Source organism: Pungitius pungitius, chromosome 12 (assembly GCF_949316345.1).
Source record: "Pungitius pungitius chromosome 12, fPunPun2.1, whole genome shotgun sequence".
Classification (NCBI taxonomy): Eukaryota; Metazoa; Chordata; class Actinopteri; order Perciformes; family Gasterosteidae; genus Pungitius; species Pungitius pungitius.
Window position 1 is genome coordinate 3,396,537 of NC_084911.1, and position 27,284 is coordinate 3,423,820.

Sequence of the window (27,284 nt, forward strand, 5' to 3'; positions counted from 1 at the left end):
GAAAGTCGTTTTCCAGTTAAAAGCCATCAGTTCTTGTTTGGAAGAAATTATGTTTACCTTATTTATTTTTAATACCACAACAAACAAGCTTCAACGTGTGAACCTAATTCTACTCAAATAAAACATTTAGTGTTCAGACAGATGTTTCAACCAACAAAGTGAATGAAGTGATTGTCGCGCTGATTAAACTAAGGTGATATTTGAAATGTTAAGAAACCTTTAACAGACCGATACGCGTACGGAGGAGGAGGAGGAGGAGGAAGGTCAGCAAAATAAACACAACCATCACCTCCTCCTCGTTTCCACAGACACCGGCCAGCAGGGACTGTCAGGGTCCACACACACACACACACACACACACACACACACACACACACATTTTCAACATGGTCCAGTTCTCTTTCATTGGCTTATTGCTAGTATCACATTATACATATATATATATATATATATATATATATATATATATATATATATTTAATATCTGGATTATATAAACGCATGGAGAGTAATAATGGAGAAGACTACGCCTTTGATTTGTCTGATGCCAACAGTTAACGTGCTCTTTGGCCGCGTCTCTCTCCTATAGGTTGCTGAACAGCTCGTTCTTCTTGGTCCAGTCCATCGGCGGCGCCCTCTTGTTGGAGCGCTTCTGGTGCGCCAGCTCCTTCACCTGCTGCAGGGACAGGTTGAGCGCGGGGATGGCGTCCGGCGTGAAACCCTGGATGAAAAAATATGCACAACGTGGACAACATTAGCTCCACTTTCCGTGACGAAAATCCACAGACGTTGTCGCTCTGCGGGACGTTTCTTGAGGTTACCTCCGGCGGGGTGTCGGTGGGCGGGGCTACGAGCGACGTGTTGGACGAGGTGTTGGATGGAGAAGGACTGACTGACAGCGTTGAGTCCCTCGCTGCCTCTTTGGCCCCTCTGCCGTTCACCTGGGAACACAAACGCTCAGCATCAGCATCCCCTCACTGCCACGCGACGTCGCTGCAGTACCGGTCCAAACCACAAGGGGGCAACGTCGGTTCTTTTTCTAATTTTATTTGTAGAAAAAGTTATCAAGAGGCAGAAGTTTTTAAGCCTGTCCGCAAATTAAGTGACCTGGGAATCACGAATAAGGGTTAATCAGCCCGTCCGGTGTTATTAAATTAAAACGTTGTTTTGTGAGAGCGGTGAGATTCTAGAAACTCTTCCTGCTTCTCTTCCTGATTGAATCCCTGCACATTTCCTGCCCTCTGTGTTTGTTTTTTTTTAGCAGTTAGAAAGAGCTCACAGGATGAGGCATTTACGTTTCTGCAGCCTCCGCATAATTAGGGTTTAATCAACTTGGCCTTGACCCGTCAAAACCACCCGTCCCTCTCGGCGCTACAACCCCCTTTAAACGAGGGTCTGTTGCGCAACAACACGAGGAACCGTCCACTTCACTGCAGCACTTCCCGTCCGGGGCCCCGCTCTGCCAATCCCACCAAAACAGCCTTTTTTGGTTCTGGTGTCTTCATACACGTCTGGATTTTCTTTATCTAAGTGTGGCACCAGAACCTGAGCAGCGCTGTGGGGTTAGACAAGGACACACACTCATATGGAGCTTGTGGATTTTTTGGAATCTAGACACTGAAGGTTGTTCAAGCAAAACGTTGTTTTATTAGGGTTACGGTTATGTTTTATTATTTTATTTATTTTAAAGATTAAACTTGAAACCACACATATAAACTATATGTTAAATAAGATGAAGCTACTTAGCTTAGCTAGAAGACTGGAAACAGGTTAAAATACATCCTCCATCATATCAGTGAATGTGAGAATAACAATTAGATTTTTTTTTAGGGCATCTCGACTGCATGTAAATATTTAATTAAGAAAATACGTCACGTCTCTCCTTCTACAAATATTGCAATTGACCGCCTCATCGGGATTACGCCCAAATACTTGAGCGGGACAAACGGGAAGCTGCTGCATTCTTCAAAAGAGAAGCTTCCCCTTCTCATGCGCCTCTCATACAATACTCCACAAACCGAAGGCTCGAGGAAAACTTTTTGTTTGGAGCACTTCCTTGGTCAGAGGCTTTGAAATCATTCAAAGGTACTGGAGTAGCGGCTGGGTGGGGCTTTTCCACTCAGACGTTGTAGACAATCACAGGAAGGTCCGCGTCTCTGTGATTAACAACTGGCTTCAGTTCTCTGATACCGAACACCACAAACTACCTCCAGTTCAAATCCCGCTTTTGGCTTCGCTCTAAAGTGTCATCCTGTCTCTGTGTCTCTGGGCGCTGCATTCACAGCTGGCTTCCTCTTACCTTCTCCTCCATTCCTCCATTAAGGACCGGCTCAGGCAGAGGACCTGCAGGCACGAGAACACAACAAGGATCAGTCACCCGACTCCCAAAACGACGACTGGGTCAGGCGCCGTGTGGAACTGGGTGAGGCCGCCGCGGTCTAGCTCCACTCTGCTGGAGCTCACCTTTCATCCCAAAGACACTTACTCTGTTACACGGGAGGGGGGGGAGCAGGTATGAGCGGAACATCTATTATTCACATTATACATGGTTCATCTTCCGCGAGACGGCGCTCACCCTGGTCCTCCTCCTCCTCCTCCTCCTCCTCGTTCTCGTTCTCGTTCTACTCCACACAGCCTCTCCATGTCAGAGAGTTTCACGCTTCTGACAGACATCATCACAGCGACCCTTACCTTCCATCCTCCACCCAAAACGTGTTATCTAGCTAACGCTGGCTGCTCCTGGAGATGGCGAGAAAGTCCCCCCCACCGCTAATCTGAGATGGCAAGTCCTTCGCTGTGCGACTCGAGTCCCAGCGGCGGGCCTGGCACCGGGCTGAGGGGCCACTCGGAGCGAGCGCCTTGGCAACCAAACAAAGCCGCCGGCTCGTAGAGGCTGCGTGAGCCCGTTGACTGGCGGCAGGTGCCCTCTCCGAGTGGGCAGCGTGTGAAGGACGGGCAGTTACCTGGGAAACACCTCGCTGGCATCGGCCCGTTTTTTTTTTTTAATCTCTAATCCTGGACCGAAACACTGAAGGCTTTTAAGAACCCAGGGAACAAAGAAACATCTTGCGCTAGAGTACACAACGCCGGTCACGCCGCCCACATTCTTTCACGTAGATTCATTTATTAATAATCAACCGGGTGCACTGGGAACGTTTCCTAAAACATGAACTAATAACCTCAATGGGAGAAATCCATTCCCTTAGCTTCTCGGCCCCCTCATTCACAGTCGGTTTCCATGCCAACAGTCGGCAGCAGCATGTTTAAGTGAAGGGACTCAAGATGTAGAGTGGCACTCAGACATTTGTCCTAGTACATCATGCACACACACACACACACACACACACACACACACACACACACACACACACACACACACACACACACACACACACACACACACACACCTGCTTGAGGATCTGTAGAGGGACAGCCCTCGAGCACAGAAACCATATCACAGACTGAGCTGGAGCTCTCCCTGGGGGCCGTGGCAGGTACGGCAGGACCCGTGTCAAGGCAAAGCGCCTCTGAGCAAGGCAGTGGATCTCAGACCTTTCCATCGAGGGAAGGCCACAAAGAGAAAATCCTATAAATCAACTGAGTAGTCGTTCACTGTGCAGGAAAATGGTTGTTGCATCTGGCTATCTGGCTTTCAAATCTCATTGCCTTCACTATCACTGAAATGAAATCTCCGACTCTGGTCTCTATGACAACAGAGCGACCGCCGATGTGTAATGTCCAAGGGCCACGAGAGGCAGCTGAGTGTTGCAGAGTGGCATAAGACGTTTGTGAGCTGCATTTAAGCCTTTTAACCCTTTTTTTTAAACTACACTGTGTGCAATCCCACTCTGGTCTGATCCGTCTGATCTGATCTATTTATGTCGGAAAGATTAACTTTCTCCACAGGGCGTCTCCATGAGGTGGAGGAGGGAGGGGGAGGGGCACTTTTAACTTTATCTCTGAGTCTTCACGTGGGCCTCACCGGAGAGGTGGTGCGCGCCGGGGGCCACTCTGCACCTCTTGAAGAAGGCGTCCGCGTCGGGGTCCACCACCAGCAGACGGACCTCCGGCCCGCCGGCTTTGATGGCGGCCACGACATCCGAATGCGTCTTCCCTTCTACCACCAGGCCATTCACCTGAGGATGAGAAACTGTGTTTTAGATTTTTGTCCTTTCTCCAACCCGGAAACTAAGATTTCTTCTTGTCTTCGCTCCCAATGAACAGTTGAACGCCGTTTTATCAACGCATTTCTTTCTCAATGTTATCACTTTGTCTGCCTGGAGGCTCCAGGGCAGGAAATCCTGTGTGTCTACACACACACACACACACACACACATTCCTTCCACCTAACAAACAACCGTCACAGTGTGTCTCAACAGCACACATTTGGATCAGCGGTGGTACCTCACCGTGTGACACTTTAAGCTGTACAGTAACATGTCAGGTGGCTCACTCCCACGTTCAGGGATTAAAATCGCCATGGGAAAGCATGTGGGAAATGTCTGTGATGGTGTGTGTGTGTTTAGGTCACAGGGCGGACCTGCACGTCTGAGCCAGTCCCACTGACAGGAAGCTGGACAATAGCTGCTCGGCCTGTAACAGCAGAAACAATGGCCGTCCTCCGCGCTCCTCTGTGGGTGGTGAGTCCGTCTGGGGCCCTCTGGGGGGACTTTAAATCCCTCCGTCCTCTCTCTGCCCTCCATCCCATCGGATTCCTCCTGGTCCTCTCACTCCAGTTTCTATACTTTCTCTACGGTCGTTTGTGCAGGAGGGGAACAGGTTTCGTGTCATGTTGCAGCCACGAGGATTCGTAGGTGTGATGTCTTTTCAGAGCAAAGGTTTCCAAACTTTTCCATTCCAATGCTCCCCAGACAGGGTGGCTTTGAGGTCCGAGCAATTTAATTAAGTGTTGAGAGTTTGCAGTCTTTGTGGGGGGAAAAAAAGGCGTCGGCGAAAGACCAATTCTGTATAAAACTTCAAAGCCCCCCTGAGAGAGTCCCCTCTTTTCCTTTAAAACTCACAATACGACAGCGTGTGATTGGAAATGACTGTCGGAGGGCACTCAAATGTGGCCTGGAAGGTAAAAGCAAGCAAGTAAAAGCAGACCGACTCTCATACATTAACTGCTCTTTTTTTAAGCGTTTATATAATATTCTATTGTAATGGCTGAGCATTTTAATCTCTCTGATTCAAGACACCACACAGCGGCGGCTGTCAGTCCACAACGCCGTGAACTCTGGGTAATGAGCTGAACATTGAAGGACCTGCTTCACCTCAATGCTGCGCCAGAGTACCTCCAAACGCCAACCTTTCGTATGCGCCTCACACCAGTCCCCCAAAGTATGCAATATGTTAATCTATAGTTTTGAAGAAATCCTCTCGCCACACACACACACACACACACACACACACACGTCGTTGCGCCTCGTTGGAGTACCTGCACTATCCTGTCCTGGGACAGCAGACCCGCCCTCTCTGCCGGGGAGGCCTCGTCCACCGCTCGGATGTACTGGCCCGGCCGGGCCCGCTGGCTGTGCAGGTTGAAGCCGAACCCGTTGGGCCCCCGCTGGATCACACAGAGCCGCGGCCTCAGCTCCGGGCTCGGCGCCTCCGGGCTCGGCGCCTCCTGGAAGACAAGAGGCGGGCGTGTTAATTGCTGCCGGTGTGCCACACGCGCAGCAGTGCCGGAATGAAGACAAAGTACCTCCAACATGGGCTCGGGAAGAACGAGAGGCACGAAGATGACGGAGAGCTCCAGTGAGTCGTTAACCATGAATATGAAGCCCAGGTTGAACATGTGCGGAGGAAAGCGTGTTTTTGTGCAAACTGAGGCCGCCGGGGGCCTCGGGGCCGCCTCGCCAGGAAGGAGGAGGGTCCCGCAGGCTCCTGATTGGAGGGTCTGCTGGAAAGGTTCGTTGGAGGGGTTTTTTTGGAGGGGAGGCGCTGGCTCCGGGCCTCGAGGAAGGGGCCGGTTCCGGCGTGCGGTCCGCTCCCCGCCAGGGGCCCCCCGGGCTCGGAGGGGAGGACAATGGGGGCCCCCGGGCGCCGACCTCTGACCGCCTCCCGTCCCCTCCCCTCGGCCCCGTCCCATCCCACCCGGGGACAGCAGGAAGAGTTCGGGCTGCACTGCCATCCAGGAAAAAAAAAAAAAAAACGGCAGCCCGGCTCCAGAACTTCCTTCCGCCGAGCGGAAGAACTGGGTTCTTTATTTAGAAAAGGCGACTTCAATAGCTTCGCCATGGAGGAGGAAATACTGGAGACACTGGTCGGGATGATCTCTGTCAGTGTGACCGAATCCGAGCTGCCCCCCCCCCCCGCCATCACCGTGTGCTGCCGCCTCCTGTCAGCTGCACACTTTCTAAGACAATGGACCCTTCTCTATAAATAAGCCTGACTCGACTTTCCACAGAAACTACTGGCTGATCGATTAAAAAAAGCGACTTCAGCAACACCGTAAATGAACTGCAGACGCTGTCACAGGCGACTGGACACGGGGGGCGACGGGTGACCGCCACCGCGCTGCGTTGCGTAACGCGATTGTGTTCCGAGCCGACGCCCAGGAGGAAACAGCATTAGTTAGGCGCCTTGGAAAGAGAGAAAACAGGCTTCGTCAAACTTTGTACCCGTGAGATTCAACAGCAGCAAGGCGCACACGTCCGCTGGTTGTCTCCTCAGTGAGGGGGGGCGGGCGGCTCTTTCACTCACAGGGCCTTGCACATTAAATTAAAAATCACCCCGTGATCGGGCGACGCTCCACTGCCTCGACTTTGACCCGTCAGCATCAGCCAAGCAGCTTCGTGCTCCCATTAAAAAAAAAGACAGACCGTCAGTGTAAAAGCGGCGTGATGAGTCCGTGTGCTGAGGGGTCACTCTGCTCATCAGGCACGTGATTAAAGCCCTGCAGCCTCATCACAATGGTAACTCATTACTTTTCCAGTGGTACACGTGTACGCTTGTTCTTGTTGACCAACCTCCGCCCTCCCGAAAGCCTAAAAACAAACGCTCTCTGCGTGACGGCGGGTCGAAGCTCCCCAAGCAAAAGATCCCGTTGCGGCAAAACACAACAGAGGACGAAGGATCTCCGTGAAATCTGCTGAACACACACAAGCCAGGACCACTTGTGTGTGTGTGTGTGTGTGTGTGTTAACGACAACGTGACTTGTCTGTGGCAGAAATCTGATGAATTCGGCTGCTGCTAAATTGGGAACGTGGCGGATCCTGTGAATTACACACAACGAACGGCACACAAATCAAAAAAATGGCCTTCCGAGCATCGGGCAAATCACTTTTTGAGCCCACTGTGAACATTTCTGACTGCTTGCATGGGTTCACTTTCTCTCTCGGTGACACCAACTTTCCTCCGTGGAGGGAAGTGTCCCAACAGGAACTGTAGACACTTCTTCCCTCAATATGCTTCCCCCCCCCCGCCCCCCCGTGAGCTGCCACCACTTCCTGCCGTGGAGGAGAAATTACAGTAGCAGACACAATGTTACTGACTGTCAGAGAACAAAGCGGTAAATCTGACACGGATCAGCGGTTTCCTCTCGCAGTCGGCACACCTTGTCCATGAGGAGTGGACGTAGTCATGTTACACATTGATTTCTCAGATTTGGAGCCCCGACTGTGACATTTTCCCCCGTCACTATCCTGTGACGCTGGAGCTGAGGACAAAGGAACGCTGAGTCAGACGTTTGTAGGAGGCCATAATGTTCACGGTTCACTTTTCATGAGCTGACAACGCGCCGCGAAAAAGGGTTTACAATTGTACAACGAGAACGATGTTGTGATGGAAGCCCCGTGAAGCCGAACGTTGTGCCGCGCTGAAGGACATTTGAAAGACGAAGACCGTAAAGAATGCAAGTCGTCTTAGTCCCCACGCTAAGCTAAGCTAAGCTAAGCTAAACCCTACAACAACTAAAAGGGCATTTCCCCAAACCCTGAACTTCACTTTTTGAATCTCATCTCTAACCCAGTGGACACAGATGAGCCGCTCTGCTCTCTGACACATCCCCCCCCCCCCAAAAAACAACATGTTGTGGTTGTTTACATTTCAGATACCGGCACACATGTGCGTGCTGCGCTTTATCTCAACATCGTCCCCGGTTGGCCTGTGACTGTGATGCATTGTGTCGCCGTTCATGTACACTTTTTTGTATCGTGACACAGTTTTCTCACGCGATGTAAACTATTTGTTTTCAGCCAATGGTCAGCTGAGTTTTTTTACAACCGAGCTAATGCTGCGTTGCTTAGCGTCCGGTGTAAACAGGCGTAAACAAACAGAGAGGCGCGCTGTTGACGCCGACCTGGGAACTGGGAACTCAGCAGCGCACGCCGGCCCAGAAAGATAAAAGTGAATCGCATTCCCCGTCAGGTAGAAACAGCCTCCAACACCGAAACAAAAACCAGGACCTCGCAGCACCTGCTGCTCCGGGCACAAAGTTCACAGGCGGATGGGAACCGGTTTTTGGACTTGGTTTCTGGCTTTCCTCAGGAAGCCGATATAATGAACAGATAAGATGCTGAGCACAGTTCAACCTGCAGGCGCCCCGCCGTGTTTGGGGAGCTCTCTCTTTCGTCTAAAAAGGATCAACAACCGGGAATGTTTAAAATAAATCCATCGATTCAAGGATGAAAGACAAAGCCAACGGGTCCAACAGCAGGGGAGGAGATCACTTTGTAAATATCTTCACATCGACGCGAAAGACAGCGAATGTCAGTATTTACACGCGTGTGGAGCTCGGAGCCGTTGTTTCTGCTCGGAGGAACCTTCAGGTGAGACGACTGATGGATTGAACGTCTCCTAAAACCCCCTCAGGGAGTTTCAACAGGCTCCTTAATACCCATCCGTCATGTTTATCACCCTCCTCTCAGCCTCCGCCTTCGGCCCTCCTGCTGATTCCCAGCCAGCCAGCAGCCAGCGTGTGTGTGTGTGTGTGTGTGTGTGTGTGCGTCGCTAGAGGCTGCAGCCCTGCCACTCAGCGTGCCAGATGCTTCATATCCCCCCCCCCCCCCCACGCTCAGCCGCTGCTGTGCCAGTCCTCCACAAAAGGAAGAACGCACGTAGGACGTCGACGGCTCAGAAGGCGCCCAACAGCTACTCTCTTTGTGGAGGGTGAAGAGGGGGGGTGGGGGGGTGGGGGGGTGGAACACTAACTTTTGGACAACTGGACCGTCTTCAGCATCAGTGCAGTTTGAGGGAGCAGCGTCGAGGATGCGAGGAACCTGGTTCCCGTTAAACCACCAGGGGTTTGTTCTAAGCTCTCGGGCCGGGGCGGGGGGTGTTGGATTTCAAGCTGGGGCCGTTGAACCAGCTGCGAGGCAGGCGGAGAGTGGGGTGGGGGACAAAGCACCCTACTGTCCCCCCCCCCCCCCTCCGGCCATTCGTTTGGAGACAAGCTGACTCTACAAAAGACCCCAGAGCGAGGTTCTGCCTAAAGGTTCCCGTTACAATGGACCCGTGAGGGGGAAGCTCTGATAATAGAAAAGTAATGTCAGTCGTCAAAGCGCGGGGAGGGGTGGGGGGGCACTGATAGGACCCAATAGGGGGTCTCTCTCTCTGGGAATAGAGCAACCCCCTATTGCTCCAGATCAGCCCGGCGCTGACTGGCCGTCCGTCACAGTCAACAAGTTTTATCTCCTCGGGCCAGTCTTCCTGTCCCCGACCCCCCCCCCCCCCTCGCCGACCCGAAGGCGGCCTCGGACACAACTCTCTTTCACCTCTTGTCGGTAAAAACCCACTGGATTTATCCGTCCAAAATGAAGGTGAAGGCCACGCCCCCCTTTTAATCAGAGCGTGGCGGGTTTTTTTGCGGGAATAGAAAGAGGAACAAAAAGCGATGAAACCGCGGAGCAGCGTGAGATGACCCCCCCCCCCCACACCCAACTCAGAGCGGACACACCCTCGACTATGCCTCCGTTCAAGCAGCACGGCTGTCACGGACGGAGATTTTGAAGATACCCAACGTTGCACGTTTCCTCATTATTGGCACCATTTAGTTTCAGTAAATGCGCACGCACACTACGTACATTCATCGGCATCGTATGGTGGGAAGGTAGGTGGTGCACGGCGCCGAGGGGAGGGGGGAGGCGTGGGGGGGGTGAGTCTATTTCAGGGCGAGAAGCCAGTGACTTCCCCCCCCCCTCCACCCTGCAGGGCGCGGCCCTCCGGCTCATTGTCCGCCCGGGGTGGTGAACCTTCAGCAGAATGGAGTAGGAACAGGAATGTGCCGTCCAAAATCCCACGAGAGCCAATCACACACACACACACACACACACACACACACACACACACACACACACACAAAGGGTTCAGGTTCCACCCCTGAACTGGGCCACTAGGCCACAGTGGTGCTGTTGTCTGGACTGACGTCACCGAGACGTTTCACATAAACACACGGCGATCGCTTGTTGCTCCCTGATCAATCCCCCCAACAGTCAAGCATAAGGGTGGTGGTGGTGGTGGGGGTGGGGGAGGGGGGGGCCGCGCTTCTGCCTCCTGGCGGCTTGTGGCATTTCGACGATTGCACCTTTGAACTCGGCGGGGTTTAAGGAGCCGAGCTGGTTTCCTGTCTGACCGTAGGGCCGAGAGAGAGAGAGAGAGAGAGAGAGAGAGAGAGAGAGAGAGAGAGAGAGAGAGAGAGAGAGAGAGAGAGAGAGAGACTTTTTGTTTCATGAGTTACTGCCCATAACACACACAAAGTGCTTCTTCAAACAGGAGGGTGTGGTTTTGGTTATTTTCCTATTTGTATCACTCAATGACACACGTTTATTAAGTGGATCTATCTATGTTTAGCTGCTATTTATAGAGTCTGATTTTTACATTGTGATATCATGTAAATCCCCCCCAAAAATAGCCTTTGGGTTAATGCTGTAGTTCTGATGATTGATTTGCTGCCCTGCCAATAATGTGATGAACAACTATTGTCTCCATTGGTGGGTTATCACCCGATTCCCTTTGAGTTGAAACATCAGCGAGGTGACTCTGGAACTTTCTCAGACACGCGCACATCAACGAAAACACACGCACACCAAACGCGAGCCAACACGGAGCGGCTGCGTGCGGCAGGTGACTCTGAGCAGACAAACACAATGTCAGGCTGACGCACACCTGGCCGTGACACAATGGCTTCAATCATCGGCGCAGCGACAAACGCAGCTCGCCATTCAAGCGATGTGAATCTGATTTATTGTGTATCCTTCATTGCAAACATTTAGCTGCTACTTCTGCCCTCTGAACAGTAATCACTCCAATCACAAGGTGAATAAAAATGACACATGTGGTGGAACAAAGACTAGCAGATGATTTCAAAAGGTTAGCCGTGAGAGGGCCGAGACAACAGGGGAGGGATAGGGGTGGGGGGGGGGGGGGTGGTCATCTTCCCCCAACAACAATGAGAGGAAACCAGCTCCAGCGTCCTGAGGTCTGTGCACGGGACGGCCCCTCCCTGCGGCCCGAGGGGGGGGCGTAGAGTGACCATCGTGTGTTCCATCGACGCCGGGCCGGCTCCTCGCACCCACGCGCCGCGAGGAGCCGGCCCGGCGTGACTCGAGTTTTTGGTGAAAACGAACACGTGGCCACGCAGCTAAAGGCCCCAAAAGCCGCGGGAGGCTTTCATGTGGATGCGCAGATTACAGGAGGCAAAAAGGGACGTGACGCCTCCTCGCCTCCTCGTCTCCTCTCAGGGCTCCCGGCAGCGCCGTGGACACACACACACACACACGCACACACACACACGCACGCACACACACGGAGCCGCAGTCCATTTCATCTCCTGTCATTAGCGTTTAAAGACCGGAGCTATGTAAGCAGCCGGCAGCCATTGAGGAAGAAACACCTCTCGCCCCCACGCGCTCCGCCCTGGAATCTGAATGAATGACTGGAGGAGCAGCAAAGAGCGGCCGGCTGGAAGGAAACAAAGTCAACATCACGTCTCGTTGCGTTAATGTCATAAATTTAAATAACATAATTGACGGATGTAGTTGGATCATTTGTAACTGCTGAAACAGTTGGTCGATCATTTGAGAGGAACTTTAATCAATCGCCCCGTGAAGAATGTGGATGTTCAGTGTCTGGAGTGGACAGCTTCGGGTTTTGGACCGTTGCCGGGACACAATAAGGCCATTTAAGATGTCTCCTCTTCTACACAATTCCCTGACATTTCAACAACGGATGGTGCCAGTTATTGACGGATTAAGTGTCGCCATTTCGGGTTGTTTCTGGTCCGGTTCAGGTGCACGTGGATAAAGTCGCACCGATTTAACCGCCCTTAAGAAGACGATTTATCATCAATTTATTACCTCACTGGATGCAACTCGTTGTCATCAATAAAGACACGAAGGCAAACAAGAGTCTTCTGGATCAGCTGGTGGATCCAGATCTTTGGAGCACGAGTGCCTCACTGCCCTCAACAATAGCAGAGTAAAGATTTTACTGCCCGGTAAACAAAACACTGACCTTTGGACCGCTGATGTGTATTTTTGTGTCTGCGCACGTATGTGTGTGTGTGTTGTGTGCGTCCGTGTGTGTGTCTATTTTCTTCCCGGGCCTCGCTGCTTGCTATTTTTCGCACCTCCCCTGCGCTGTCTCACTTTCGCCCTCCTCCACGCTCACGCACACACACACGCACACACACACACACACACAACATCAGTGTATCCATGACGACCATGAGCGGGGAGCCCTTCGAACCCTCTTTTGTGCGGCTATAAAAACCGAGGCCATGCGGACGGAGTGCGGACTCCAACGCTGTGTGTGTGTGTTTGTGTCTGTGTGTGGGTTTGTGTGCGTCTTCTTCCCACAGAGCTGCACGTGTGCGTGTGTGTGTGTGTGTGTGTGTGTGTGTGCGCGCGCGCGCCATTGGCCGGGCCACGGGGCTCAGGCACAGGAATGCTGGACAGGATGTTGGGACAAAAACTCCAGAAAGAGTGGAGTCCCTGCAGAGACCCCCACCCTCGGGTCGGGTGGATGCGACTGTAACGTAGAGACACGGAACGTTCCGACCGCGATCCCTCGAGTCCAATTTACACTCTCACACATTGACAAACAGCTGTGCTGGCTAAAGGTAGAAAACATCTGAAGCGCAGTCATTTATTAACATATTATGTCAATCATACTCATCATGTGACTCATTCAACGCAAACACAAGCAGAAGATTTTCTTATCTCACTCCCCCATCGTCCCTTTTCCACAGATGACATGTGCACGGGACAATCTACATAAAACCATACATATATACCAATGAATATATGTGACCAGAATGACAACAGAGGCTGTCCGCTGTGACGGGCACAACACACAACTTCCTTCTGCTTCAGGGGGGCCTCAAACCCTACAGCGAACACCCCGTGGGTTACGGTGACACCGCGTTGTAGTTATTCAATAATAACCGTACAGGTTATGTGCTATGTGCACTCGCTCCACCCTACGGGACAGCACCGCATGGAGCAGGAGAGCTGGACACGTACACCAAAAGGCCTCGGGTGGAGACTTCCAGGATGTTCCACAGGAAATAAACAACAAGTGCCCCCACCCTGTGGAGTGAGAATGAGCCCATAACGTAACGTTTTACAGATCAAAGATCAAAAGGGGGAGACTTTTTTTTTTTACTGGGATTCAGATTGAAAGAGTGAAGACATAACTTGTTGTTGTTTGTGGAGGCTTCAGCGGGGCCACAGAAGCGGTGTTTGTGTGTGTTACGATGCGTGATGGCGAAGCGATGCGTTCAGGGTCTCTAACGTCGCACCACAGAATAGCGTTACGCCGTGGAGCGTGCAGCACAGCCGCAGGACGGGAAGGTGGAGGCCACAGGTGGAGGCCACAGGTGGCGGCGCACACAACTCGTCGCTTTTAACTTTCACTCACCTTCTCAGACCCGATGCTCAGCTTCTTCTCGACGCGCGCGTAGATTTCTCCGTTCCTCTCCGGCACGGGCGTGGAGTCCCTCGGTGTCCCCACGCGCTCCTTCTCCCCTTCCTCCTCTCCCTCCTCCTCCTCCTCCTCCTCCTCCTCCTCCTCCTCCTCCATCGCCTTCTCCTCCATCACCTCATCCCCGTTAACCGTCCCGTCGCCCCTCTCCTCCTCCTCCTCCTCGTTCTCCTCGTCCTCCTCCTCCTCGAAGGGCAGCGGGACGCCGTCGGCCACATACTCCCACAGACACTTCATGTTGTGTCTCTTCAGCAGCTGCTCGGTGTCCGGGTCCACCACCACCAGCTCCAGGCGGCCCACGGTGGCTCGTATCCGGGACACGACCTGCTGGTGGCTCTCGTTCTCCACGTCCTCCCGGTTCACGAACACCAGCCGGTCTCCGGCGTGGAGCCCGGACGTCTCCGCCGGGCTGTCGGGCTCCACCAGCCGGACGAACTGGCCCGTCTTGCCCTTCTCCCCGTGGAGGTGGAAGCCGTAGCCGTTGTCCCCCTTCTCCAGCGTGCACAGCCGCGGGCGCAGACACTGGCTTTTGCTCGGCATGGTTGTTCGGGCTGGGGTCCTGACCTGAGGACTGAGCCCGCTGCGCTCAGACTCACTGCTCCCTCTCGGTGGGGGGGGGGGGGGGGGGGGCAGGAAGAGGGAGGTGCGTTCACGGACCGGCCCAGCTGGCGGCCTCATGCAAAGTGACACTGGCTAAGATGATTATCAAAGGACTAGATAATGGTTTGAAGAAAAAAAGAAAGTTGGCTTCCAACTCTCAGTTCTATTTTTATAGGTTCAATACTTGAAAAGATTTCCTTTTCTTTAATCAAACGTTTTCTTCCCCACCTTTATGCTTCATTTTAACTATTTCTTCCTTTACTTAGAACCACTTTTTTCACAATTACATTCTGCATTCCTGTGTTTTCATAACTGCATTTGTTTTATTTAACTCATCGTATTAAAAGCAGTAAATAATTCAAACTATAGAGGATTCTACCTATTAATGCCTGTTTTGGGAATTTAATCTGTCTGTGATATTCTACAGGGATGATGTTGCGACCCTCACTAACATTTATTTTATGTAATTTCCCCCTATGGTGCATAAAACAGATTTAATCACGGTAGTATTGTTTTAAATAAGGTACACAGCTGTAATTATGAATAATGTGTAAGGACCTCAAATGTATGCCTTCTTAACAAACACCATTTGTAAAGTTCACAGTGTGTTAAAGCCACTCAACCAAAAGCCGCTCTGGGTCTTCAGAGATATGACTGACACAATAGTAAATATAGCAGCCGGCTGGAAGCTCCTGGATTTTAAACCTCGGGGAGGATTTGACTTTTCTGCTGAGAATGCTCTCAGACCTGATAAGTGAACAGAGTCAGGATCTCTCGGTCTCCTACCTGGGGATTTAAACAGATAACTGCAGCACGTTTTAAGGTCAGCTCTTAGTTGAGTTAATGGGAAGCAATTTGAGTTTAAATTCATATATTCATATTTTTATATGGACATTAAACTCTCTGTAATACAGGATCCACAAGCACTGAGCCTTAATAAAACATGTGTTTTTACAGTGCAACATGCGAGATAATAAACAGTGTAGCTGCTGCCACACAGTGGCTCATTAAGCTCAGCACATCCCGTAACTTACACTCATTCCCTCCTAACCCACAAACACAGCCGCACACTCACACACAGACGAGACTGACTGCAGACGAGGGACAAATGGAACATGGAGCCAGTTTGACTTTTTACGTTTACAAAAACACGAGCGTGGGAACGAATAAAGCTTTGCAACAGTCTAGACAACAACATCCATCGTCAAAGCGCACACGGCCCCGTTCAATAGACAAGGTTCAGCGGCCCTGAATCGACTGTACAGACAAACACAGAGTGGGAGGTCACCCTCAAAAAGATGGCTTTATTCTATCTAACAGCAGTACAGATGTGAACAGACGGGATCATTTGGCTACAATCGGACTGAAGTCCACTTCTTGAATATTGAATATAATGATGACCGTACGGCCCAAAGGGGTTGAGTTCACAGTCTGGTAAAATGGGGATGGAGGCAAACGAAGAGCTGCGGGGCACAAAGGCTGTTTCCACACCAACGGTCCTGCTGATTGTGTGTATGAAACCGAGGACTGCAGGACGGAAAAAAAGGTGACAGTTCTGAGATCAGTTTGAACCCGGGGTCAAAGAGCCGAGCTCACTTTGGACAAGATCAAGTTTCTGGAGCTCGGTTTAACAGCAACCAAAAAACTGTTTCGTTACAAGCACGGAGTCGAGCTGAACTACATACTACCATATTTTATATGTGCAGCACACATATTCACAAACACTCGGTTGGCACAAGATATGACAGCCCCGTCTCCTAAAACCTACGCCCACCCACAACCAAACAGCGTCGTGAAATCTGCTTCCACGGAAGCAGATTTTTTTGGTTGGCGGATTACGTTTGCTTGAATGCATTTTGGTTAAATCTAATAGTTATTTTAAGCCATTTGTGATGTAATTTAAGCCAATCATGATGTATTTTTAAAACCTAGCTGAGCGGTTTTGGGTTACGTTGTGATCATCAACGCGTTTGAAGCCTTGTTAATTCTTGAATTCATTTTTTTTTTTTTAAGAGACCGGGTCCTTCACGAGACGCGACGAAATAGGCTCCGAAGGCCAAAGAGACGTTAACTTGGCACAACGTGCAGCTAGAAGGCTAACAAAGGTAGCTAGCTGATCCTCACCAGGATGACTTATGACCTCATCTGCGTGGCGTCTACCTGGAGCGCAGTTCGCAACTCAAAGGCTGATGGAATGGGAGAAGTTTGCGGTTAGCGAGGTATTGTTAGCTATGTGTTAGCAACTTACTGGAATTAGCTAAGGCACTAGCAAACATAACACTGGATGGCTTTCTGAGGCGCAGACTCCTATAAAACACAAGTTTAATACTGTCAAAGTATCTCTGCATAAATTATACAAATATAGCTAGCCTAAAACAAGTGTTAGCCCCTGCTAGAAGTGTTAGCATTAACAAACGCAAAGAAACGCTGACACAAAAGATGGGTCATCTATTAGGTTTAGATATTTTCTAGAAGAATTTGACGGTGTGGTTAACCTTTTGTGCAATGCGTCTGACCGGGGAGACACCTCATACACGCCCCCCCCCCCCCAAATAATGGACTATTCGGATCTACTCCATTTACATGGCTCCAAATATTTCACCCAAAAACCAATAAATTCTTGTTTGCTTGCGATGTAGAATAAATTGATGAGCAATGTTTTCTGTTTTCTCCCTGCAAATGGACATTGCATTTCAGATGTGCAACTCCTGACTTAGTAGTTTGATGCAACTGTCACCACAAAGACCACACACATTTTCTACACATGACATTTAAAAATTTCACATTTCGGATAAGGGACGGCGGGCCAATCCAGATTCGCTCTGCATCCGAGCGGGCGGATCGGCTACATGTGGCCACAGCAGCCCGACTTGTGCTTCTGAGCCTCGATGTAGTCGTGTATCTGGAACTTGGGCTCATTCTGCTGCTGCGTCGCTCTGTGCTTCAGCTCCCTGACGGAGAGAGAGAGACACACAGACACAGGAAGTTGGAAACAGAAGGGGTGGATGCGTGGGATGGAGCACGTATACAGGGTATACACAGGGTGAGCAAATCGAGAAGAAAAAAAAAAATGAGAAAGGAAGAGGGAAAAAAAGAGAGGAAGCCGGCGAGACAAAAATCGATGTGTTCTGATTTTTAATCAAAAGGCCTCTGGCATGAATCATTTCATCTAACTCGCACTTAAAGTTCAATGGAAGATAGCAAATGCCCAACACGACTCTCTTCCGCAGAGTCATCTGGAAAACACGCTGCATCGGCAGGGAGCAATCCAATTATTACCAGTCAAGAGAAACAAACCAGACGGCAGCTAGAAGATGACTTACAGGAGTCAGAGGGAGGCTCGTGAGCATTATTACAGTCAGCTGATGCTTCTCTGCTGCACCTTTTTTTTTTGACATTTCACGTTGTGATTTCCTCCCCGGATGGTGTAAAATAACGACCAAGACTCACTTCGCTATAGCGAGGAAGGCCAGCTCCACATTGACCCCGGTCTTCGCACTGGTCTCCATGAAAGGAACGCCGTATTCCTGCAATGGAAAAAAAAACAGTCAGCCGAGCGCCCGCCGCCCGAGAACACGGCCCGCGTGACGCCGGCGTACATCACCTTCGCCAGCTTCTCGCCGTCCTCCGTCTTCACCACCCTCTCCGCCGCCATGTCCGCCTGTGAGAAATGAGTCATCAAAAGCGGTGAAGGGTCACACATCGCCCATGCCGTTAGCTCCAGCGTCCGTGTTCTTATCTGCAGAGCCGGAGCTCTCTCAGGACTGATGAAGATGTCAGAATCTCCACCTCGAGCGGAGGAGGAGGAGGAGGAGCAGCAGCAGCGCTCCCACAGACGGATGGAGGAGACTCTTGCAGCAATCTGATCGAAGCTGCTGCTGCTGCTGCGTGACATCGACTACGACCCGGGGAGAACGGCGAGTCCTCCCTGAGCCTCCAGAGGGAGCTCAGAAAAAAAAATATATATAAGAAGAGATCAGCAGCGACTGCACAGTGGTCGACCGGCAGGGGAGCCTCCAAGCAAGTGATCTCCGTCCTCGGGCCGTCACCGCCACGAATGGCGCCCGGTCGATGGGGAGGAGTCGAGCGCGTCGATGCGGAAGGGTTCCAACTTTCATCTTCCCTCGGAACGTAAATCATCGAAGACCCACAAGCCCCTTTGTGGGCGGGTTGGCGTTTGCTGCTTAGTAGAGACAATCCCCCCACCCCCCCCCCGCGCTTTCGAGCGTTCTCGGGTCTGTCTGAGTGCCTTCGAGGGGGTGTTTCGCATTGTTATCCCCCTTTGATCTGTTACACGTGACGCCCAAAACAGGAAGCTTTGCTCACCTTGTTGCCGAGCAACATGATGACCACATCCTTCTGGGCATACTCGTGTATTTCGGTCAGCCAAGCCTTTGAAAGTGTAGAAGACAGACAGATACAGGAGGGAAAAAAAAAAAAAAAGAGAACGGTTGGTCAATAAACAAAACTAATACCACCACTAGAAGTTTGCATTTTCACTCTCCTCCTGGTCTGTGCAACGTTACCAGCCTCCACTCAACCCTGCGGGGACTGACTCACTCTCATCACTGGAACACTTTTATTGCTTTTCATTACTGAAACTGGGACCTGTGTAGCGAAGCGAAACGGTAACATTTCACTTCCAGCGAGGGTCTGTGAGAAAAGGCTTGGAGGTCCTCGCTGTATTTTGCATGGAAACGGACAGAAGGAAGCGTTCAGCTCGCGAAGGTTGAGCTGGTGAAAAGGAAGAGTGAGACGAAGGGGAGAGAGAGGGGGGGGGGGGGGGGAGTCATTTGATAATGCTTACCCTGATGTTGTCAAACGACAGCTTGCTGGTGGTATCATAGAGCAGGAGTAACGCTGTAAAAGGATATAAAACACCTTCATTCTAGCGCACACACGCACACACACACGTGCAATATAGAAAGCAGAGGTTACCCTGGGCGTCTCTGTAGTAGGCGTGTGTTACACTGCGGAATCTCTCCTGGCCAGCAGTATCCCATATCTGCGTGAAACAAACCACACAATTACACAACAGCCAACGAATCCTCCTCAGGCCGAACGACACAAAAGGTCCATATACGGTGACTGCGTGTTTAGTCCACAGTGGTTTGGTGGAGACCAAAATCGGAGTTGATTTTTACGGACAAAAATGTCAAATTAGACTTTGAACGTCGAAGCAATATTAGCAAGCTCGTCTGCAAATTCAGCCACAGGCGGCCCCCTAAAGCTACAGGTGTGCGCCCCCTAAATGTTACCTGTACATTAATGACCTAAATAAAATCGTAGCTTAGGAAAACAGAAAATATTGTGCGGTTTTGTCCGGGATCACAAACAAACCCCCTGCGTTTTAACGTTTTTACTTAAAATGTATCTTGACAATCAATTGTTATACACTGATCCAATGTGTCTGCTAGTAAACAAATGACTAAAACATGTGCATTGTCTTTCTGCTGCTCGTTGTGTTGTGTGGGGGGGTGCACTAAGCGCTGGAGGGATTAGCCCCCTGTTCTGATAAAACCGTCCACGTTCGTGCATGAGCACGTGGACGTACTTGTGCGTGAACGTAGGATGTGATTAAGGAACCCGCTTTGGAGCTTTTCCTTTGACTCTAATGGGAGTTCACGATTTCATGTGGTTATGCTTGGAAAACCATATTTCAATGTATTGAATTGAATTAATAAATGATGTCAGGGAAATTGAAAGCTGAACGATTACATTTAATTTGCTATTACTAGGTTTTCCCTCAAATCCCCTAGTTACGCCCAAGGCGCAGTGCTAGTTGTAGGTCCTATAATTGGTTTAGAATATAGATATTAGATCAATCAATCTTCCACCTTTTCTGTCCCTTGAGCTCCATTTCATTTTTTATGGATCAGTACCATGGTTGTAGTCCATTTTGAAATGAATAGCAGGATTTTGTCTTGCTCCAGGACCACGCAATAAAAGAAAATGAAATGATTTACTCGAGCAGGCGGAAGAATCTAATTCTGGCGCACCCCACTCAGTGTTACGTTGTCAGGTTATGATGATAGACGGGTCCACGCCGTGGAGTAACAGCCTGCCGCTGTTCCACATCGCCTACTAAATTATCCATCAGCCATATTCAGGTCAATTATTGTTTGTAAGCTACGGCACGGATTATCTTTGATGCTGCATAATCTACCAGGAGGAGTCTGGTCTGTGAGCCCAGAGGTCCGGAGAGGAAAAAAGAAAGAAAAGAAGAGAGCACGCTCTCACCTGGAGCTTGACTTTCAGGCTGTCGACATCCACCACTTTGTTCTGCAAACATGAGAGAAGCCGTGAGGTACTGCGAGGCCACCGCGCGACCTCAAAGGCCGCGGTGCTGTGCAAGCGGGCAACGGACCGGCCTCTCGGCGCGGTGGAGGCAGATGAGGAACCGAGACGACTACAAGTGGCCCTGAAGGCTGGCAGAGAAAGTCATTTGCAACACCCACACAGCGACAAGGTCCCGGGATTAGACTTAATTACACAACAGCGAGGAAGACGACTGGCAGCGTAACAACTGACTCCCCCCCGTTAATTTCCTGCCGGGGGGGGGGGGGGCCTTCCGACTTCCTGAGAAGAAAAAGATTGGCTTAAAATAGGTTGCTTAGAAAAGCTAAATGTTGCCACTGATGAATGGGGGGAAATAATGGTTACGATAACATGCTGTCGGTTTTCATCCTTTTCACCAGGCTTTGTCTCGTTGGGGGTCTTGAGGGGGGGGGGGGGGTGTTTCTATTACCATGACCCCCCCCCGCCTACATCACGGTCACAACCCCATTTCAGCCCCCGCACTGCGAAAACCACAGAAGAGCCAAGGAGGAAGTGCAAGTACAAAATATTCTGCAGCACTTCCTTCGTCACTTGATCAGCGCGTGCCACTGAGAGGTCATCACACACACACACACACACGCACACACGCACGCACACACACAAAAAAAAGCCTCACACCTTCTGAAAAAGTACCTCAAAATATGTGCTGACATAAAGCAAAACCTCTGCTGCGTGTGCACAGCGAAAGCTGCCACCTGCCGAATCCTCCGCCTTGGAGGAAGTGGACATGGTTCAGCCCCTGCATTAGTTGCCATGGGTTTCCATTTTTATAATTATGACGTGAGAGGAGTCTGCATGCTGAGTAACTGCTACAAGGAAGCATGCCCGAAAATAGACCGGCCATGTTGCAGCCTGCCCTGGCTGCTCCGTGCACAGAGGACACGCTCGGCACGTTGACTCAGCGGCCTCCGAGCAGCTTTTCCACCTTAAGAGGCGACCTTCTGAACGGCTGCTGTGCCCCTGAATACCGGTCACAGTGTATGAAGTGCTGGACTAAACTTGTTGCTTTTTTTTTTTAGCGGCGAGATGCAACGTTGATGCTTCTCATCGACGTCCTTAAAGCTCCAGCTTGAGATCCGTAACGCCCCGTTAGGTCTGAGAGGACGAAACCCGGCTCTGAATAATGAAACACGATTTCCTCCTCAAAGCGCCCCTCCTTGACTTGCCATTAGCGTGAGTGTTTTGCCTGCAATTGGAGGAGGAGGGGGGGGGGGGGGTCAAACAGCCTATTTGCATGTTCATCCCCGCGCGCGGCGAGATGTGCGGCAGACATCTGCCACGAAGCGGCGCCGCTTGTGCGTGTGCGCGCGTGAGTGGGGAGCAGCTCGTCCTGTGAGCGCTGCGGCTCCTCCAGGAGCGGCTCGAGCCGCAGCCGGATCTTCTTTTTTTTTTTTTTTTTTTTTTTTCTTCCAGGAGAGACGGAGACGTGGGCTGGCATCTGCCAAGACATTTATGGAGCCGTCCGCGGGGCCTGGCAGCCACAGTGGCCCGTGATCCCGACAGATTGGCCTGGAGGATTTGTACGTGCCGTCGCAGCGAAGTGACAAAGTGTTCCAGGAGGGCGCGGAGGGGGGGGGGGGGGATAATTGGGTCACACCGACTGAAACAAGTGGATCCCTTGGGAAAAAATCACCGTGTTGTTTCAGATGTTAAAAATGATACAAGCAAGGAAATAACAAACAAGAAAGACACGATGGTCGTTATTAATCAGCATCGCTCACCCTAAAGTCGATTCCAACGGTGGCTATAAAGTTGCCCCCCAGAAAGGCCCCGTCTTTAAAGCGCACCAAGATGCACGTCTTCCCCACGGACGAGTCTCCAAGCAGCATCACCTACAGAGCAAACCGGGGACACACACACACACACAATCAAACGTGAGCTCACACATGATGGCATGATAAACAATTACAACAACGAAGAGGAAATGGAAGCGGGCGATTTTTCATCTTTCAACGGAGCGAAGATTAAATGTGTCGCAATCGGGAGCGCGTGGTTTGCGTCACGATGAGGATGTTGTGCAATGTCTTGTTTTTGACAACAGGGAAGAACACAACAAAATGTGTGAACGTTACGCGGAATATTGAACTATATAGTGTTGTGATTCACCGTGTGTCCGAGCTGACGCTCTGGGAGACGCGACAGGTTCCAGCAGCCAACTCGGATTTTCTCCAACTCTCAATTTTAGTTTCAAGCGTGCATCCAAAACTAAAAATCAACATAATCACGAGAAACAGGATGTGTACCGAGACACACACATCCGGCACGGTTGCGCACGTCGAGCACCCAGTGTTCGTAGCAGCACAATTCAACTTGGGTTGAACTTTTCCTTTTCGCCAGAGGGGTCTTCGTTAATCAAACAGCCGCTGCCGCGTCTCCGCTTTCATGCATATTTTATTGCAGGGGAGCAACAGGTGCAAATGTTTGCTGCACGGTGAGGGCGGACGGAGCCACCTCGGCAGGCTGAGACGCTCGGGGGGGGGAGGACACTTGTTAGCGAGTCCAAACGTCGGGTCGATGACCGCGGCGAACGGGGAACGAGGCCCTTTTAACGGGGAGAACCCACGAAGACGGACCCGCTGAGAGTCAAAAAGGTGTCACTCGGCGTGAAACGTGCACATCCGGCGGTTTCCGTGCAAAACCTATTATTACAGCACATACACACCGGTTTGCAACAAATCACAACAAACAACAACGACGAGACCAGACGGAAAACACCCACCTTGAACGCGATGTCATAATACTCGTTAACTGAGGCGCATCTCTCCAACACGTATTTGGACGTTCCGTTTTTAGCCTGCTGGTCCGTCAACGATGTCTTTCTCGTGGACATCGCAATGGCAAGAGGAGAGCGCAATGCTGACAGAAGCCCGACCTACCCCCCCCCCCCCCCCGCTCCCTTCCTCCTCCACCCCCACCCGCACCCTCTCTCTCTCTCTCTCAGTTTGTCTCCGAAATGTGTCCAAGAAAAGACGCGCTCCTGTCGCGAGCATTACTCCGCCGGGCGCATCCAGAGGATAAGGGAGGAAGAGGAAGAGGAGGAGGATGAGGAGAAGAAGAAGAAAGTCACACCTTTTAAATCGCGCCGTGAAAAGCCGGAAGCGACGCTGTCGGGAACTTGTCAGACAATCCGCGGTGGGGCAGATGGTGGAAGGAGGATTCTTAGGCGCCTGTGTTTCGGACATCATTGTCCCCCAACAAGCAATGCGCACGGGTGGCTGACTCATCCGTCACAGGTGGAGCTGGACCAGTGAGCGGGTCAGGTGGGGAGAAGCGGGAGACGAGCACACAGGCTGACCTGGGATCTGTTGGTGTGAATGTGCCAGATGTGTCATTTCCTACAAATACAGAGCGACTGTTCCCGGTGCGTAAAATGGCGCACAAACCTTGTCCAGAAGCCTCGGGGCGATGTTTCTCAGCTGTTAAAGTAGCGCCTGTCTATTATAATTACACGAAGCCTTTCTCCTCAACCCACTGCCCCCCCCCCCCAACAGCAGCAAAGAGAAATTCACGGCTCCTCTTGCCAATAACACTATAAATCTCATTCTATTAGCTGGCCACACGAGCAATAAAATAAAATGTTCCGGTGATCGTGACAACGAATCGGATCCTGCAGTGTTTGTCTCCCCCCAGTGTTCAAGCGAAGTCCCTCTCCTCTCCGCGGTGACAGGACTGGTGACAAGGGGTCAGACGTGATGTATGTTACATCACTGACAAGTGAAAACCATATCATGTGACCATCTATGAGAGCTCCTCTCCGCGTCAGGCCACAGATCACCCCCTCAGACACGAGGGAGACATTATTGATTTAAGGATGGTTGATTTAAATGCGGTGTTTATGAGAAGTTTAAGGCACTTGAATTCAGCGATGCACCAAAAAAAAACCACAATCCGCATCTGTAATCCAGAGGTGCAGCTGCAGCTCAGTGACTTGTTGGGTTTCTCTTGGTTTACCCTCAGGCTCCTTTTTTGCCGTTTGAATCACACGGCGCCACAATCTTATGCAAATGCTAAAAAGCAAAGCCAATTATACACCTTCTCACCTCATTTCTGCCCCCCGCCACATTGACATTAAACAGCTTCGTCAAAACGACAGCAAACAACCTGCCGTCATGACATCCATCAGCGGATCAGCATCTGCGTCTTCTTCCCACTGGCTCGATCATAGCAGTGGAATCACAAACAACAACAACAACACACACGGTGTCCTGATGAATGCAGTGAGAAGATGCCACGTCCCACACCGGAGGACACCACTGATTCATGCAGCACGTCAATGGCAGCGGGGAGGGGGGGGCTGGAGACGATTAGCTTCACTGTCACTTCTATGACTACCACACACACACACACACACACACACCTCCCATCGCAGCGACAAGTCCTTCTCATCACTCGGGTGAAGTCAACAACACACGGGATGGGGGGTGGGGGAGCAACGTGACGGCTCGGCGCCTTCTGGAGGGAAGGGCAACGTGCAGCGATTAGCTGGAGTGTGTGTGTGTGTGTGTGTGTTTGGGCATGAACTGTCACCGTGTCAGGCATCTGTTTGTGTATTTCTCTTGTTCCTCACCAGTCACTAACGGGGCTAAACACAGAGAAAGCAGAGTGCAAATGGATGCATGTTGATGTTGTTTTTCACTCGAGCAAAAGACCCGAGGACGTCTTTGACCGCCACACAAATCAAACTTCACACACACATCAAAGCGGGCGGGTTCGTGGCCGGCGGTCTGCCGTCCATCCGCCGGTCCGTCGGTCGGTCGGCCTTGTCGCCGTGGTTATCGTCTCATTTGGGGCTTGGGGGAGGGTTTCCAGCCTGGCGGTCCTTAGTTGCAGATGCTTGCTTTTGTGGACATTGATCGGGGGGGGGGGGGGGCTTGCCTCTTCCTCCCCCACCCTCCTCCTCCTCCTCCCCCTCCTCCTCCTCCAGCAGGCCGGCCTGCCTGCTTGCTGCCTCTTATCTGCACTTTCAAAGAGCCCACATGTCGCTCGCGATGCGTCCGCTTTAAATCGCCGACATCCACAATTTCTGCACATCCGTCTTGGCTTAGACCGTTTGAGCAGAAATACGACATGAAAATCAGCGACTATCGGGACGCTGTCAGCGCTCCCATTGAAGACACGTGGCCGTTTAAAATCCCTGAATGACAGTTTCCATGCAGAAAGTTCACATAAAAGCTGCAGAAATTCAGCAGAACGGCAAACGAGCTTTTTAACCACGGCGCAGAGGATTTGGAATCAAATAAGAGCACATTTGTTCTCTTTTGGACAACAGAGCATCGAGAGGACACGCTGCTTCTCTCCGTGAGGGGTCACGAGCACAAACGCCGGCGACCAGAGGCGAGCTGCGCGTGCACGAGTCGCACCGCTCGGCTGCCCGTGAAATCACCGCGCCGCCGTTTCACGTCACCTTTTGACGCTGTCAGCGAACGGAGTTGGTCTCCATGGCAACGCCCGATCGGTCCGAGTTGTTTGGGTCCATCGACAGCGCGCCCCCGAGATGTTCCATATTGATCTTGAACATAATTGAAGAAGAAGCCAGGCTACCACAGTGTGAGCAGTCTGTCTTTATGTCTTTAAACGCTGAGAACTTCCCATTAGGAACGAAAAAAAGAGAAAACCTCCTCCCTTTATATGGGCAGAGTCCGTTACTGACAAACAATGAGCAGTTCTGCTGGGGTTCTACCTTTCATGCATATTGCAGTGCAAACTTTAACAAAAGGCCTCATAAGTTTTTGGGGGTGTTGGCCCGCTGCAGCCTGCAGAGAGTGGAGCCATCTGTCGCTAGTATTTTCTGGCGGGCCGCGACTCGGCGAAACATCAAATGTAACCAGCAATGGGACGAGCCAGCGAGCAGCAGTTTGTTCTCAGCATCCCGCACGTGTTCAACAGTCGACTTATCGGCCACCAGGAAGCTTGTGACGAAATCTAGTTATGAAAAATATCTCCAGCTTCAAAGCAACAATGTTTCTCAGACTGTAGACATATTGCGTTACTGCGGTATAGTTACTAAACCCGGTTATTATGGGAGAAAACATAGAAAACATGAAATCAGGATTGACCACTTTACAGCTTCAGTGTTAGATCTCTGTGTGTGTGTGTGTGTGTGTGCGTCATGCAGATGATTAACTCGATTTTACACATGAATACCAATTATTTACTCTTTTCAGCTAAAAGATCACACCGGTGAGGCTCTCACATTTTAACAAACTGATGCACAAAGAAATTACAATAAGAAATAGAACATTTAAAAAAAGGCACTTTTTAAAATATATATATATTTTAGAAACGGAATAATTGGTCATAATATTATGAACATTCAGAGTAAATGATTTAATATTCATACTGTACTGGAGTGAATAACTCATAACCATTCTGGCAGTGGATATTTATTCAGAGGGAGTGCACCTGATTAAACAACTGGGCC

General features: G+C 50.9%; 2 protein-coding genes across 2 annotated transcripts; both read right to left on the bottom strand.

The window, feature by feature from the left end:
- Positions 1-450: 450 nt before the first annotated feature.
- nherf1b (NHERF family PDZ scaffold protein 1b) lies at positions 451-14,519 on the bottom strand. The gene is made up of 6 exons (XM_037476944.2): positions 13,862-14,519; positions 5,438-5,626; positions 3,983-4,136; positions 2,300-2,343; positions 822-941; positions 451-721 (listed from the first exon to the last, which is right to left on the bottom strand). The coding sequence occupies exons 1-6, from the start codon at positions 14,462-14,464 to the stop codon at positions 584-586; spliced, it is 1,248 nt and encodes a 415-aa protein (XP_037332841.2). The 5' UTR covers positions 14,465-14,519; the 3' UTR covers positions 451-583.
- Positions 14,520-15,808: 1,289 nt separating this feature from the next.
- LOC119219865 (ras-related protein Rab-37-like) lies at positions 15,809-23,747 on the bottom strand. Its single transcript, XM_037475317.2, has 9 exons — positions 23,583-23,747; positions 22,585-22,695; positions 20,765-20,806; positions 19,463-19,529; positions 19,332-19,384; positions 18,851-18,916; positions 18,129-18,185; positions 17,975-18,051; positions 15,809-17,475 (listed from the first exon to the last, which is right to left on the bottom strand). The coding sequence occupies exons 1-9, from the start codon at positions 23,691-23,693 to the stop codon at positions 17,370-17,372; spliced, it is 690 nt and encodes a 229-aa protein (XP_037331214.1). The 5' UTR covers positions 23,694-23,747; the 3' UTR covers positions 15,809-17,369.
- Between the last annotated feature and the right edge of the window lie 3,537 nt (positions 23,748-27,284).

Bases quoted from the DNA above. Each gene is read 5' to 3' on its own strand.
- nherf1b (XM_037476944.2), bottom strand. From the start codon at position 14,464: ATGCCGAGCAAAAGCCAGTGTCTGCGCCCGCGGCTGTGCACGCTGGAG. The intron at 2,344-3,982 runs GTGAGGCCCACG...TCGTGCCTGCAG, and splicing joins CGGCGCGCACCACCTCTCCG to GTCCTCTGCCTGAGCCGGTC. The intron at 942-2,299 runs GTAAGAGGAAGC...TTGTGTTCCCAG, and splicing joins ATGGAGGAATGGAGGAGAAG to GTGAACGGCAGAGGGGCCAA.
- LOC119219865 (XM_037475317.2), bottom strand. From the start codon at position 23,693: ATGTCCACGAGAAAGACATCGTTGACGGACCAGCAGGCTAAAAACGGA. The intron at 19,530-20,764 runs GTGAGAGCGTGC...TGTTTCACGCAG, and splicing joins GCCTGAAAGTCAAGCTCCAG to ATATGGGATACTGCTGGCCA. The intron at 17,476-17,974 runs GTGAGTCTTGGT...TCTCTCCGTCAG, and splicing joins GCCTTCCTCGCTATAGCGAA to GGAGCTGAAGCACAGAGCGA.